Source organism: Chenopodium album, chromosome 21 (assembly GCF_948465745.1).
Source record: "Chenopodium album chromosome 21, dcCheAlbu1.1, whole genome shotgun sequence".
NCBI classification, from domain to species: domain Eukaryota; kingdom Viridiplantae; phylum Streptophyta; class Magnoliopsida; order Caryophyllales; family Amaranthaceae; genus Chenopodium; species Chenopodium album.
The window spans coordinates 38,557,145-38,569,514 of record NC_137854.1 but is presented as its reverse complement, the minus strand read 5'-3'; the positions used below and the strand labels follow the sequence as shown (position 1 = coordinate 38,569,514).

The 12,370-nt window shown below is 31.5% G+C and overlaps 1 protein-coding gene across 1 annotated transcript; it reads left to right on the top strand.

Annotated features, from left to right (window-relative positions):
* Positions 1-225: 225 nt before the first annotated feature.
* Positions 226-4,233, top strand: LOC145602058 (squamosa promoter-binding-like protein 13A). Its single transcript, XM_081658189.1, has 4 exons — positions 226-829; positions 1,934-2,400; positions 3,076-3,212; positions 3,471-4,233. The coding sequence occupies exons 1-4, from the start codon at positions 779-781 to the stop codon at positions 4,091-4,093; spliced, it is 1,278 nt and encodes a 425-aa protein (XP_081514315.1). The 5' UTR covers positions 226-778; the 3' UTR covers positions 4,094-4,233.
* The last annotated feature ends 8,137 nt before the right edge of the window (positions 4,234-12,370 follow it).

The following is a 12,370-nucleotide window of genomic DNA, read 5'->3' as shown; positions in this document are numbered from 1 at the left end:
TGTATTCTTGCAAAGCTTCCAATTTCCATTGTAGAAGTATTGTTATTATTATTAAATAAAACTAAAAAAAGATGTGGGAAAATATGAAAAAAAGAAAAAACCCAAAGAGTGAGACATCATCCAATGTGAGACACACTAAACACAAGAAAGTACTCAATACCCATACCCTCCCTTTTCTTTCTTCCCCCTTTCTTTGTACTTTTCAATTTTTTTTCACCCAAAAAAGTTGAAAGCAACAACACCCTGTCCCTCTCCCCTCCACTCATTTTTATATATATTTTTTTTTATAAATTTTTTCCTTTTTAAAATTCCATTTATTCATTATTTTACTAACTTACATTTTTCTACTTACTGCAAGGCTACAAACCCTTAGAAAGGAAGTCCTAACTCCCACATTTGTGAACATTATTTTACACATTACTTTCTACTTATATTTTCCTTTTATTTAAATTTCAACTTTCCACTTATATACTCTGAACAAAGTAAAGCCTAACTATTTTCTTTTTTGCCTTCCTTAACTTCAACTATTTTCTCTCTCTTACTTGCATACTTTTAACTCTTTTCTCTCTCTCTAATTAGTAAGTGTAGTAGTCTCAATAATTTATCTGCTTCTACGTTAAATATAGGCTTAGCTTTTCTTTTCTCTTGTCCTGCTAAAAAAGTAAGGCTATACTATTAAGCACAGCTCTTGCTTTGCTTTCTTCTCTATCTCTGTCTCTCTCTTCCTGATCCACACTGTAGTCATATTATTGGTTTGTAATGGAATCACTGTCAGAGAATGAATGGTTGGGAAGCCCAGATCAGTGTCCTTGTTCTGCAACTCTTTTTTGTGAGTTTTTTTTTTTTTTTTTTTTTTTTTTGGTTTTTAAAATAAAATTATAAAATAAAATAGGCATTACTTGATGTTATACTAGTTTTACATTACATCCCCTGCTTTCCTCTTTTTATTTCCTAACTAATTGTTTGGGCCTTCTCTATCCTTCCAACTTTCTTGGATTATTTCTGCCCCAATGTTGACAGTAGTCTAGAAGTTTGTTATACAATCTGCTTGGTTTCTGAGAAGTTTTTTTTTTATTTCCCAGGTATCTATTTTTGTAAATATTACAGCTTTTTCTTCAATCTTCTTCTCTTTTATATCCTTAATTTAGAAAGCTTACTACTCTGATGCCTGCTGTTATTCTTCTTTTTTATGTCTCTCCTGAAATTTGCCTATTTTGATTCCATTTTCTCTCCAAAAATACCTTTTTGTAGTTTTGTGTAACTGGGTTTTTGGGGATTCAGAAATATGACTGTGGAATTTGGAATCAAGTTAATAGCAACAATAGAGGTCACTCTCCAGTATTGCCTATTGAAGTCATACCCATTCTTAGCTGTCTAGTATCCAGCATACTCCGTAAAATTACTTTCTGGTTAATTAGTTGTAGTTTATACAATTTTCATGTGGTTTTAATACTTATCTTGGGTGAAGAAATTATGTGTACTGGTAGAATTAAGTAACTTGATTTTATGTATTTATAGATTTACTTCTATGTTCAACTAAACGACCGCGTTTATAATATTATTTGCACTTCACTTATGACTGGAGGAGGGCTTTTTGGGCCTCTCTCTGTCTCTCCCTCACTTTGTCTTAATCTTAATTGGTTTCTTAAGATTAATTAATTCAATTTTGAAAATGACTGACTTTTACATATCTTTGTTGTTTTTATGTTAGTACTTCCTCAGTGGAGCCTATGTATCCTAATCATTACAAAGATTAGGTGTTCACCAAATCTAGTCTAAAAATATTGGATTAGTAAAGACTATTAATATATATGTCTGTGAACTGTTGTTGTATTGGCTTTATTGAGACAGAAATGTCATAGATTTTCTGCTAAGTATAGAGTTAATTTTCATCATATCACATTAATTTACTTGTGTTGCATTTTAATTACAGGAAGAAAAGAGTAGGGTGGACAAAATTTGGGAGGGAGAAGGTTATTATATGGGCTATAAACTTACAAAAAATTACTGTGACTTGGCTGAGTTGAAGAAGGGAGGAATTGCTACTATTTCAGCCATATTTGGGTCCCCTAGCATTGATACAGAGAAGGCAATAGGTGAGAGGCTTGTGGATTTGAAACTTGGTAGGTTAGGTGACATTGGAAAAGGATTAGTGAACAACTTCAAGGGTCAGTCAAATTCTATCATGGACCCATTTTCACCAACAGCTGGATCATCAAAACGGCCCCGAACACCGGGTACCAGTAGCCAAGTGGTTTCGTGCTTAGTGGACGGATGCAAGGCCGACCTTAGTAAATGCAGGGACTACCACCGACGCCATAAAGTTTGTGAGATGCACTCCAAGACCCCAAGAGTTACAATTGGGGGCAATGAACAACGCTTTTGTCAGCAATGCAGCAGGTAATTAATCAATTAACTTATGGAGTTTCTTTAGAAGATGTACTTTTTTGAATTCTGATGGAGTCTGTGCTTAAGTTGCTTTCATGTTCATTAAGGTAAGAACTGGCAATTCGGGTAAAAGAGTTTTCAGGTTTGATTTTGGGTCTATAATGGGTTATGCTTAAGTATACCCAAAGTCTATCACTTCAAACCATATACCGGGTCAAATTGGTTTAATTTTTTAGAGTTTTTCTCTGTAGCTTCAGATTTGGTTAGTGCTTGTAAGTGACTACTGATACTACCCTTGTTGGCCAATAATATTTGTACTAATATCGATTAGTATTAATGGTTTGGATTTTTATAGTGTTGCTTCTTATGGAATAGCAGCATTATAGTGTTAACTTTGCTGTAAGTACTTAGTTGAACTGTGGACTGATACCATAAATGACTATATATAGATGGAAGAGTTTGTCTTAAATTCTGCTCAATTATGACGCAAAGACAGTTTAAGCTAGTTAAGGTATTTTGGGTGTATTTTTTACCCCTAATAGTGCATACTTTATTTGCACACCTAATTTAGTCATAATTGTGAATGCTTTGGCCTTTCCTTCATTGACCAAGCCCAGAAAAATATGAGGAGCTGTTATTTTTGCAGGATCTGGGTAGTATTAAAACATCTTTGATTTGTATTTGTAGGTTCCACTCACTAGGGGAATTCGATGAGGGTAAGCGGAGTTGTAGGAAACGTCTTGAAGGACATAATCGTCGTAGAAGGAAGCCTCAGCCTGAACCCCTGCCTGTGAATCATGGGAATTTCTTTTCTGCTAGCCAAGGTTTGGATTATCCTTCAAAACATATGATTTTCCTTTAAATCTTTGAGAATGTATTGCATTTTCTTTTAGTTATGAGATAGATTTTGTGCTCCCATTTATAGCTAGAGAAGCAAGCACAAGAATTGTCTTAACCTGACCCTCAACTTCCCTTGGTTGTTGAACTGAAACCTTTGTAAGCTGGAAAGCATTTGAATTTGGAAGAAAAGTGGTTGATTTGTTGAACCTTTTGATAATACTGAAACTGGCTGTTTTTTTTAGGTAGTAGATTTTTGGCATTCAGCAACCAACCAATAATTCCAGCTACATCAGTGGTGACAACTGCTTGGTCTGGAGCTGTTAAATCTGAGAGCAACCCAACACTCTACAACAGCGCGGCACCTAGTTCATACTCTCAGGCCTACAGAGGCAGACAGTTCCCATTCTTACAAGTTCCTGAATCCCCACTTGCTGGAGGTTCTTCAGCTGGTCAAACACTTCATCACGATCCCAATAATGGTGGCGGAAGCAGCAGCAGCAACAACACTAACAACCAGAAAACACTTTTCTGCAATAGCCTGAACCAAGTGATTGACTCGGATCGTGCTCTCTCTCTTCTGTCATCAAATGCTGAGACTCCCGAGATGGGTTTGGGCCGTACTTTCCATCATCCGAGCCCAATAAACCCTACTCGGCCAATGCTTTCAAGCCTGCACTACAACAGCCTTACTCCTCAGTACCCAGGCTCCTCCCAAGGCCATGGTATGGAAGGACATCCTACAGGTTCTGGACTGTTCTCGGACTTACGGAGCAGTAACAGCCTCTGCCAGGATGTTTTCCAGAATGATACTGGTGCATCTTCTGCTAGTGGAGGTCATCAAACACTTTCCTTCTCTTGGGAGTAATTAACTTCAGTTGCAATTTGTTCGTTTGTTTAATTTCTTTCCTAATCCTAATTAATCCTTAATAAAAAAAAATATTACTTTGTTGTACGAAAACTTTATCTTTAATTTTAAGTCTTAAATAAGTTGGCTTTTCCTTGAATTTGGTTGCCTCTTAAATGCTTGACAAGTTGTGTGTGTTCTGGGATACTACTGTCCCAAAAGAGATGTCTCACTTTGCAATTTTAACCTACAATAATTCCAAACTTCCCTTACTTTGTTGAACCTGAGTTGTCTGCATACTGTTGCTCTTTAATTTGGCCTTTTCTGTTTTCAGTTTTCAAGGGTAATTTCTCAAAAATCACCATTAGTAAAGACAATATTTTTACTGGGAATATGTACAGATGTACTTCATTAATTACTTGTATTATTTATGCAACTTCTCTAGGAATATGTTACATAGACGAAATACAAGGTGCTACATGTCTAAAATCTAAACTACAATTTTGTTTTCTTATTTTAAAAAAGTAATCATTTTCAGCTTGTATATGAAAAATTAGAGTTTTCAATATTAGTTTACAGTTTCTAACTTTAATTGCTGAAGAATGTATTAAAATGTACAGTTCATTTCGATCTTAAGTGGTTAAGAGTGTAGGGTCAATTTGAGAGGTTAGTTAGCTAGGTAGATGTCTAAGACCCTAATATTGTACGGAGTATGAAGTACGGAGTATTTGGGAAATTAGTTTCAATCACTCGATTTAATTGAAGTCTATGTTATAGTTTTGCAAATGCTAGTATTTAAGGTTTAGATTTAATTATTAGCATAATACTAGTAACATCCAACCTACTTCGTATAACAATTGGTTCAATATTAAAGTCATGTATTTAATACCTGGATTTGAAACGGTTTTTACTTACCGTATCAATATTGATTTTCTACTAAATTTCAAAAATAAATAAATAAATAAATAAAAAATAAATTAATTTTCTACTAATTGAAACGAATTTTTGGTTTCAAAAAAAAAAAAAAAATTGAAACAAATTTTTATTGATTAAAATTTTCTTCAATGTTGATATTTTCTTAAAGATTAATTAAGGAACATACTTTTGAATTCATTATCAAACTATTGCTAATTTGAATAGTAAAGAACTCATTAGAGATTAAAGAATAAAACTTGTACACAAAAGTAAGAGAGTGAAGCATATATAGTAAAATTGGAATTTGGAAATAGTGATGACCAATTAATAGACATGTGAATATACCATTCTGGGTAAAAATATGTACTGTTACTTTATTAGTGGACTCGTACTTTTGCTAAACATAATATCCCAAACTGTAAAAGGTTTCGAGTCTTTCAAAATAATGTCATTCACATTATCACATACATTAAACATACTGTAAGATGTTGTGACATATTTTGTTTATATAGTAAACAAATATTTTATACCTAATGATATCTGCATAATTAAATATCTTGAACTTTACTCTGTTTTTTTTTTTTTTTTTAATTATTTTATTTGGGTATGGAATTCTTAATAACGTTGTTTGTTTATTGATTAGCGTGCATGCAAGGCTTCTGGCAGCATCATCCGAGTCATTTTGTTATGTTAAGTACAAAGTACATATTTTCTTAAGTGATTTACAAATTACAAATAAATTAGATGACCCTTCTCTTAAGGTGGAACTTAAAGAGTGAAATCAGTGAATATTTAAAATCACTAGGTTTACAATTATTGTTTTAATACTAGTATAACGTTTTTATATTATCACTGTTTCATATTAATTGTAAAAAAAAGACATTATTTGTAAGAGATAAAAATTATTTTGCTGCAATTAACATGAAATGGAGGTAGTAACACCTTTGAATTATTAAATTTAATTTCAGCATAATAACTTTCACACAAATGTTACTGACTAAGTTTGACAATCAACAATTTTATTATCTATTTTCTACTCATAGAAGTTATTAAAATAAATATGTGATACTTCAAATAGTATATGCTCACTTTAAAATTAATATAATCCAACAACCTTTCAGAAGTTAAAATCTACTTAACAAAGTGATGCTAACAAACAATCTATTAAAAAAAACATAATATAGATAAAACAAACCAATGGAAAAAGTAACATGGCCGTTAAATATCTACATTTAAACATAGCGTATGGGACAAATAGCAATCTTTAGACTTTAGAGTGATCGAGGTTCGAGGAGGATTTTAAAAACAAAAGGATTACAGTCTACAAGGAATGAAGGAAGAGGACATGTTCGTGTTTACTCAAAGAAATTGGCTTCTTCAAAAAGCAGTCAACTTTCTTTTTTTGGGTGCTTTATAATAATACCATTTTTTTTTTTTTTTGGGGGGTTTGGAATAGTAAATAGGTCCGCAAGTGTAGCTCCAAATTGTTTTTAAGAAGATTAACAGACTAATTATTGGCGCCACAAGATGAAGGGAAGGTACCTGTCTCATTTGAGTTTTAACTTTTGAGGGTCCGTTTACTTCAGTTTAATTTCAGTTTAGTTTAGCTCTAATTAGCTCAGTTCACTTCACTTCTTAATTTCCTTCTCTCATAAAATATTCATTTTATCTCTATTCAGTTCAGTTCAGTTCAATTTAGCTCTAATCAGTTTGATTAGTTCAGCTCAATTCAATAAATATGTAAATGTGAACAGAACTTAAGTCTTACTAAAATACCAAATAGTACTTCGTATGTAAGAGAGTTTGATATACTCCCTCTATTCCAGAATAATTAAGACGTTGAACTTTTTTTATTATTCATGTATTAACTTTGACTATATTTTTTACTAACATAATAAAAACACATTTTGTCATAATATGTTGTTAAATAGATATTAATATAAAGTTTCATAATACTAACTCCGTTTCATATTATTTGTAACGATTTGAACATAAAGTAGAGAGGAAAAACGTCTAATCGTTGCAAATAATATGAAATGGAGGTAGTATAACTTTTATTATAATTTTCATTACTAATATTCATTTACATAAAAATAAGGTCAAATTAGTGCATCGACATGTATACAAAGGTTGACTGTGTCAGTTATTCTGGGATAGAGAAAGTATCAAGTAAAAGATTAAAAATTATGGAGCAATTATTGTTCTCTTTTTTTTTTTTTTGAGAAAAAATTATTGTTCTCTTTTGTCTACTCCTAAATTTTTCTCACTGTTATAACTATTCCTAAATTGTTCTCACTGTTATAACTATCATTAAACAATCATGAATTCACGTACCATAATAAATATCAAAACACAATATTAAATCTTGTTAAATTCCTCCGCATATATACTATTAAAACGTCAATTTTATATTTCCTTCATTCTTTTATTATTGCACTATAAGGGTTTTGCATAAATTTTTTAGTAGTGGAAAAAAGATGAGAGAAAAAGGTAAAAATACAAAGTTGTCCATGTACTTGTATACACAAAAAAAAAGTAAGTGTTGAAAAGTAAGGGTATATTATTGTAGTGTGAATACAACTATTTCTTTTCCTAAGATGGAAATGGTTCAATATTTGTGAAACTTTTTTAAAAGACAAGCGGTGCAATATTAAAAAAAATGGAGGAAATATAATTTTACGAAATTTGATATATGAATTAGTAGACAAAGGCATACAGAAAAATAAAATATAATATACAAAAACTTACAAGAACGGAGCAAGTAAAAGTGTGTAGATTAAAAAAAAAAAAAAACGATTAAAAATCCAAAGTTTTAGATCATAGGAAATCATAAAACTACTACTCATGCGTAGTTATAACTTTCATTCATACAATGACCAAAGTAGTAACTTGTCTTTCACTTTAGCAGAGGCGAGATCGATTCTCATGAGAAGCAAGCATAAGGAGTCAAGGTTATAGAGGTGTCAAAATCTGACCCGATCCAAAAAATTTCTGTTTAGATTTAATTCGTATAGATACAATAATTTAGTATGATTTAAGTTATAAATTAGACCCGACTTGACCTAATCCAACCTCACCAAACTCGATCCCCTAGCTATAATGATGGCCTTTTTTATGTCATTCGTATTTCGATTCTTTTAAAAGGAAGGGGAGCTAGGCATTGAATCGATCAAGAAATAAGAAAGGCTCGAGAGACACCTGAATTGACACCTCTAGTCAAGGTCAAGGAGTTAAATTAGGAGGGGTCAAATGAACCCACTAATTTTGGTGTCAAATTCTTAAAATATAGTAAAAGCAATGGATTTATCTTTCTTTTAATCAAACTTGACCCCACTTACCCTGTTCACATTTACTGAACTGAACTGATTGGAGCTGAACTGAATTGAGCTGAAATGAATATTTTATGAGAGAAGGAAATTAGAAGCTAAGCTGAACTGAATTGAACTGAATTGAAGTGATTGGAGCTAAACTGAACTGAAATTAAGTAAATGTGAACAGACCCTTAGTTACATTGATGTTAAATGTGGATTCACACTTTTATTAAGGCATTATTATTCTATATGAACAGGCCCTTAGTTACATTGAAGTTAAATGTGAATTTACACTTATATTGTGGCATTATTGTTCTATAGATTGTCTTTCTTGTATAAGATTAAAAAATAAATAATTTTCTTAAAATATGCCAGAAATAAAATTGTGCTAATACAATGAAATTTTCAAAAACATATCTTTACAAAATGATCCAAATCGCAACATAAGTATGAAAAACGTCAATCGTTAAATTGAACCCACTATATTAGAATTCTAGATCCGCCATTGTTGACCATATGTATCAATCCAAATATAAAACGAAAATACTAGCCCAACATTTGCTTGGTGCTTAGGCCCAAAAAATTTGCTAATTGGGCTTTAGGCCAGGCTGAAGCGTTTAAAGGGTGACGCGGACGTATCCTCGTCTGCATGAGTCTATAAAGTACTTTTTTTTTTTTTCTTTTTTTGAGGGCAAGTCTCTAAAGTACTTGGCTGTTACCTACGTTTCCAAAAATATGTTGATGCATTGTTTTAATACTTCCTCCGTTTCTATTTAGTTGACGCGTTTGATTTAGGCACATATATTAAGGAGAGGAGATAGAGTGATAGATAGTGAAAAAGCAAGTGGGGTAGCTTGTAAATGTAAGGTAAAAAATTTACCCAAAAAGGAAACGTGTCAACTAAAAAGAAACTTTCTAAAAAGGAATACGTGTCAACTAAAAAGAAACGGAGGTAGTATATTTTTGACCCGTTTATTAATTAATTTATTTATTTTTTAAAACATATTTTTGACAATTGATTTACGTAGTATATAGCCTTGTAATCTTTTTGTAAAAAATTTGTACTCTAAAAGAAAATGTGTTTTTTGTTGGTTAAGAGAAAAGCCTTATTAGACCAAAAATAAACACAAGTTAATCCAAGCCACCTAGACAGTTAGACATACTAAGGGCCTGTTCATATTTACTGAACTGAGCTGAACTGAACTGATTGGAGCTGAACTGAACTGAACTGAAATAAATTGAGCTTAGATGAATATTTTATGAGAGAGAGAAATTAAGAGCTGAACTGAACTGAACTGAACTAATTGGAGCTGAAGTGAACTGAACTGATTGGAGCTGAACTGAATTGAAATTAAGTAAATGTGATCAGGCCCTAAGTTACTAACCCCTTATACCAAGGTGAAAGAGAAATGGGATTCTTTATATTATATCCTTAAAGTGTCTATCGTAAAATTAAATATATTCTCCAATTTGTATTATATGCAATTTTAGTGTATTGTTTGTGAGATATAAAAAATTTTAAAGTTGAATATGATACAAACCGGAGGTAGTATATTTTTATGGACAAAAATGATTGTGAAAAAACTTATCAATTCTAAAAAATTATGCTTGAAACTATAGACTATACATGGACAAAACTATAAATACCCTCCGTGTTTTAAAAAGTGTTACATTTACCAAATCCGACCGTGGTTTACTAGTAATAAGTGTTACACTTTCTATTTTGGCAAAAAGCTATATTTAAATATTATATCCCTCTTCTCTCATGGTACTCACCTAAACCCAATACTACTTTTTTTTTTATTATTATATATTTCCTCTCACATTTATTACTTTTCATTAAACAATTAACCCCATTATATTTCTTTTGCAATTTTTTAATACTCGAACTACCTCATTTACCTCTTATTTTATTTAAGTCAATTAAATTGTCTAGATTTATGTGTTTGTCAAACTGTAGCATTTATTAGAACACGGAGGGAGTAATTAGTGTTTTATCCAATAACAAATATTTTGGAGGAAGTATCTCTTTATTCAAAATTATCTTTTAAATTGATAATTTGATATTCATGAAAAGCAAAAAAGCCTTGCTGACAATTGTCAAAGAAATGGAGCATAAAACGGCACATGAATGACATTGACATGTCAATTATATATATATATATATATATATATATATATATTTTGACAAATGACATGTCAAATATAACTCCACGTTTATTTAATTTTAATATATCAAATCAGGTCATCTTCATGTTGATGTGTTTTGTTTGGCCTTTAAAAGCCCAATTTATTTGTTCAATTATGTGGTTAAATTTGTACATTATAATTATCAAAAGAGGCTAAATATAAAACATTTGATGTTGATTGCGCAATAAGCCAATAATATTTGATTTTGTAGGTTTTATAATAAGCATACAAATTGAATAAATAAAATCTTAAAAAGGCAAACAATTTGTTGATTTGGTCAAAATTTTCGGCATAAAACATATTAGGCCAAGAAACATAAGTTTTGATTACATCAGTTTAGCAAATTGCCAGACTGTTGAATCACAACAAGTCAACAAGTCCAAGATCTATTTTAGTCCAAATGCACTTTGATGTCATAGCTTCCTCATTAGTTATGGAACCTTAGCTTATTAGTAAGAGATTTGTGTGATGGTGCAGCCAAATCGATACGAGTACTAGTCACACGGTGTCATGGCTAATCTAATTTGGTGAAATATCCGGTCGATCTTAGACTATAAATTTTGGAAAGTATGTGGGAATTGAAGAATAATCCAATTTCTCATCAAGATAGATAACCTAGCTTTGTATATAAAAAATTTCTTGTAACTATCTTTTTTTCAGCTGCTATATGTATATTGCAAAAAAATTACATGCGGACATATGGTTCGTTATAGAATTTATAGATGTACACATTTTATGAAAATATGCCCGCACTTAATAACACAAAGTATTTTACTTTGATCAAATTCAGCTATATCTTTATTGATAGAGTATATAAGTCATCAATCCTATGCCTCATTTATCCGCTTAAACTTTTCTTAAAAAAAAATAAAAAATAAAAATAAAAAAAAAAAAAAAAAGAAAAGAAAAGACTATCCAGTATAACTTTTAATGGTATTAGTCCTTTAACATGCTATAAATTAAAGAGGAATACATGCTGTCCTTTAACACAATCTTAGCAACATACAATAAACACTAGTCGTTACTCGTAGAATTTTAGGGCTTTTATTTTCACAATTAATACCTTTATTTCGTATATTTTCGGTTCTTTACTTTTCATCATGCAAATCAATCATACATAAATTAAAGTACACAAAACTGCAAAAGAGAAAAACAAAAGGGAGATAAGAAGTTGGAGTAAATAAGATAGAACCCTCCTAGAGTTAGTTCTATTGATTAATTATTGAACAGGAACATGTGATAAAGGGCCCACATGCAATCAAGTATCTCTTGTTTCTTTACTTGGAGTCTTACTAAATTTCATCTTTACTACTTTCAAATAATAGGGCTGAGATTCAATGTTATGCAGTACATGCTTGCTATCATGTAACTAACACAATAAAAAAAAAACGCTGATCTACGTACGGTATAAAAGTCTGCTAGTGATGGGCATGGATCGGGGCCATCGGGCCATGCAACCTCAAGTGTTGTACCAGTGGGTTGTGTCTAGAACGAGTAAAGAATTATTGTGATGATCATTCATAAATGAATCTCATGTATAGTCGGATCACAAATTATCGGCGTACAATATTTAAAAATGATGTCTATGCATAGGTACTCAAGGCCCATCGGCATGCATCCTGTGTCATAACGGGGTGGGTTAATTTTGTGCCAACTGCCAAGCCAACCTGTGTAATAAGGGATACTTACATTTTTTTTTTAGGTAAAATAAAGGAAATTTTGACAATTACCACCTTTTGTTATGTTCATTTTAGCAATTATCACCTTCTATTTTTTTTTTTTTTTTTGAAAATTACCACCTTCTATTTTCAAAAACATCAAAAGTTACCACCCTTTTGCCCCCCAACTACCACGTGACGTCATTTTGGACTCATTCTTTTCC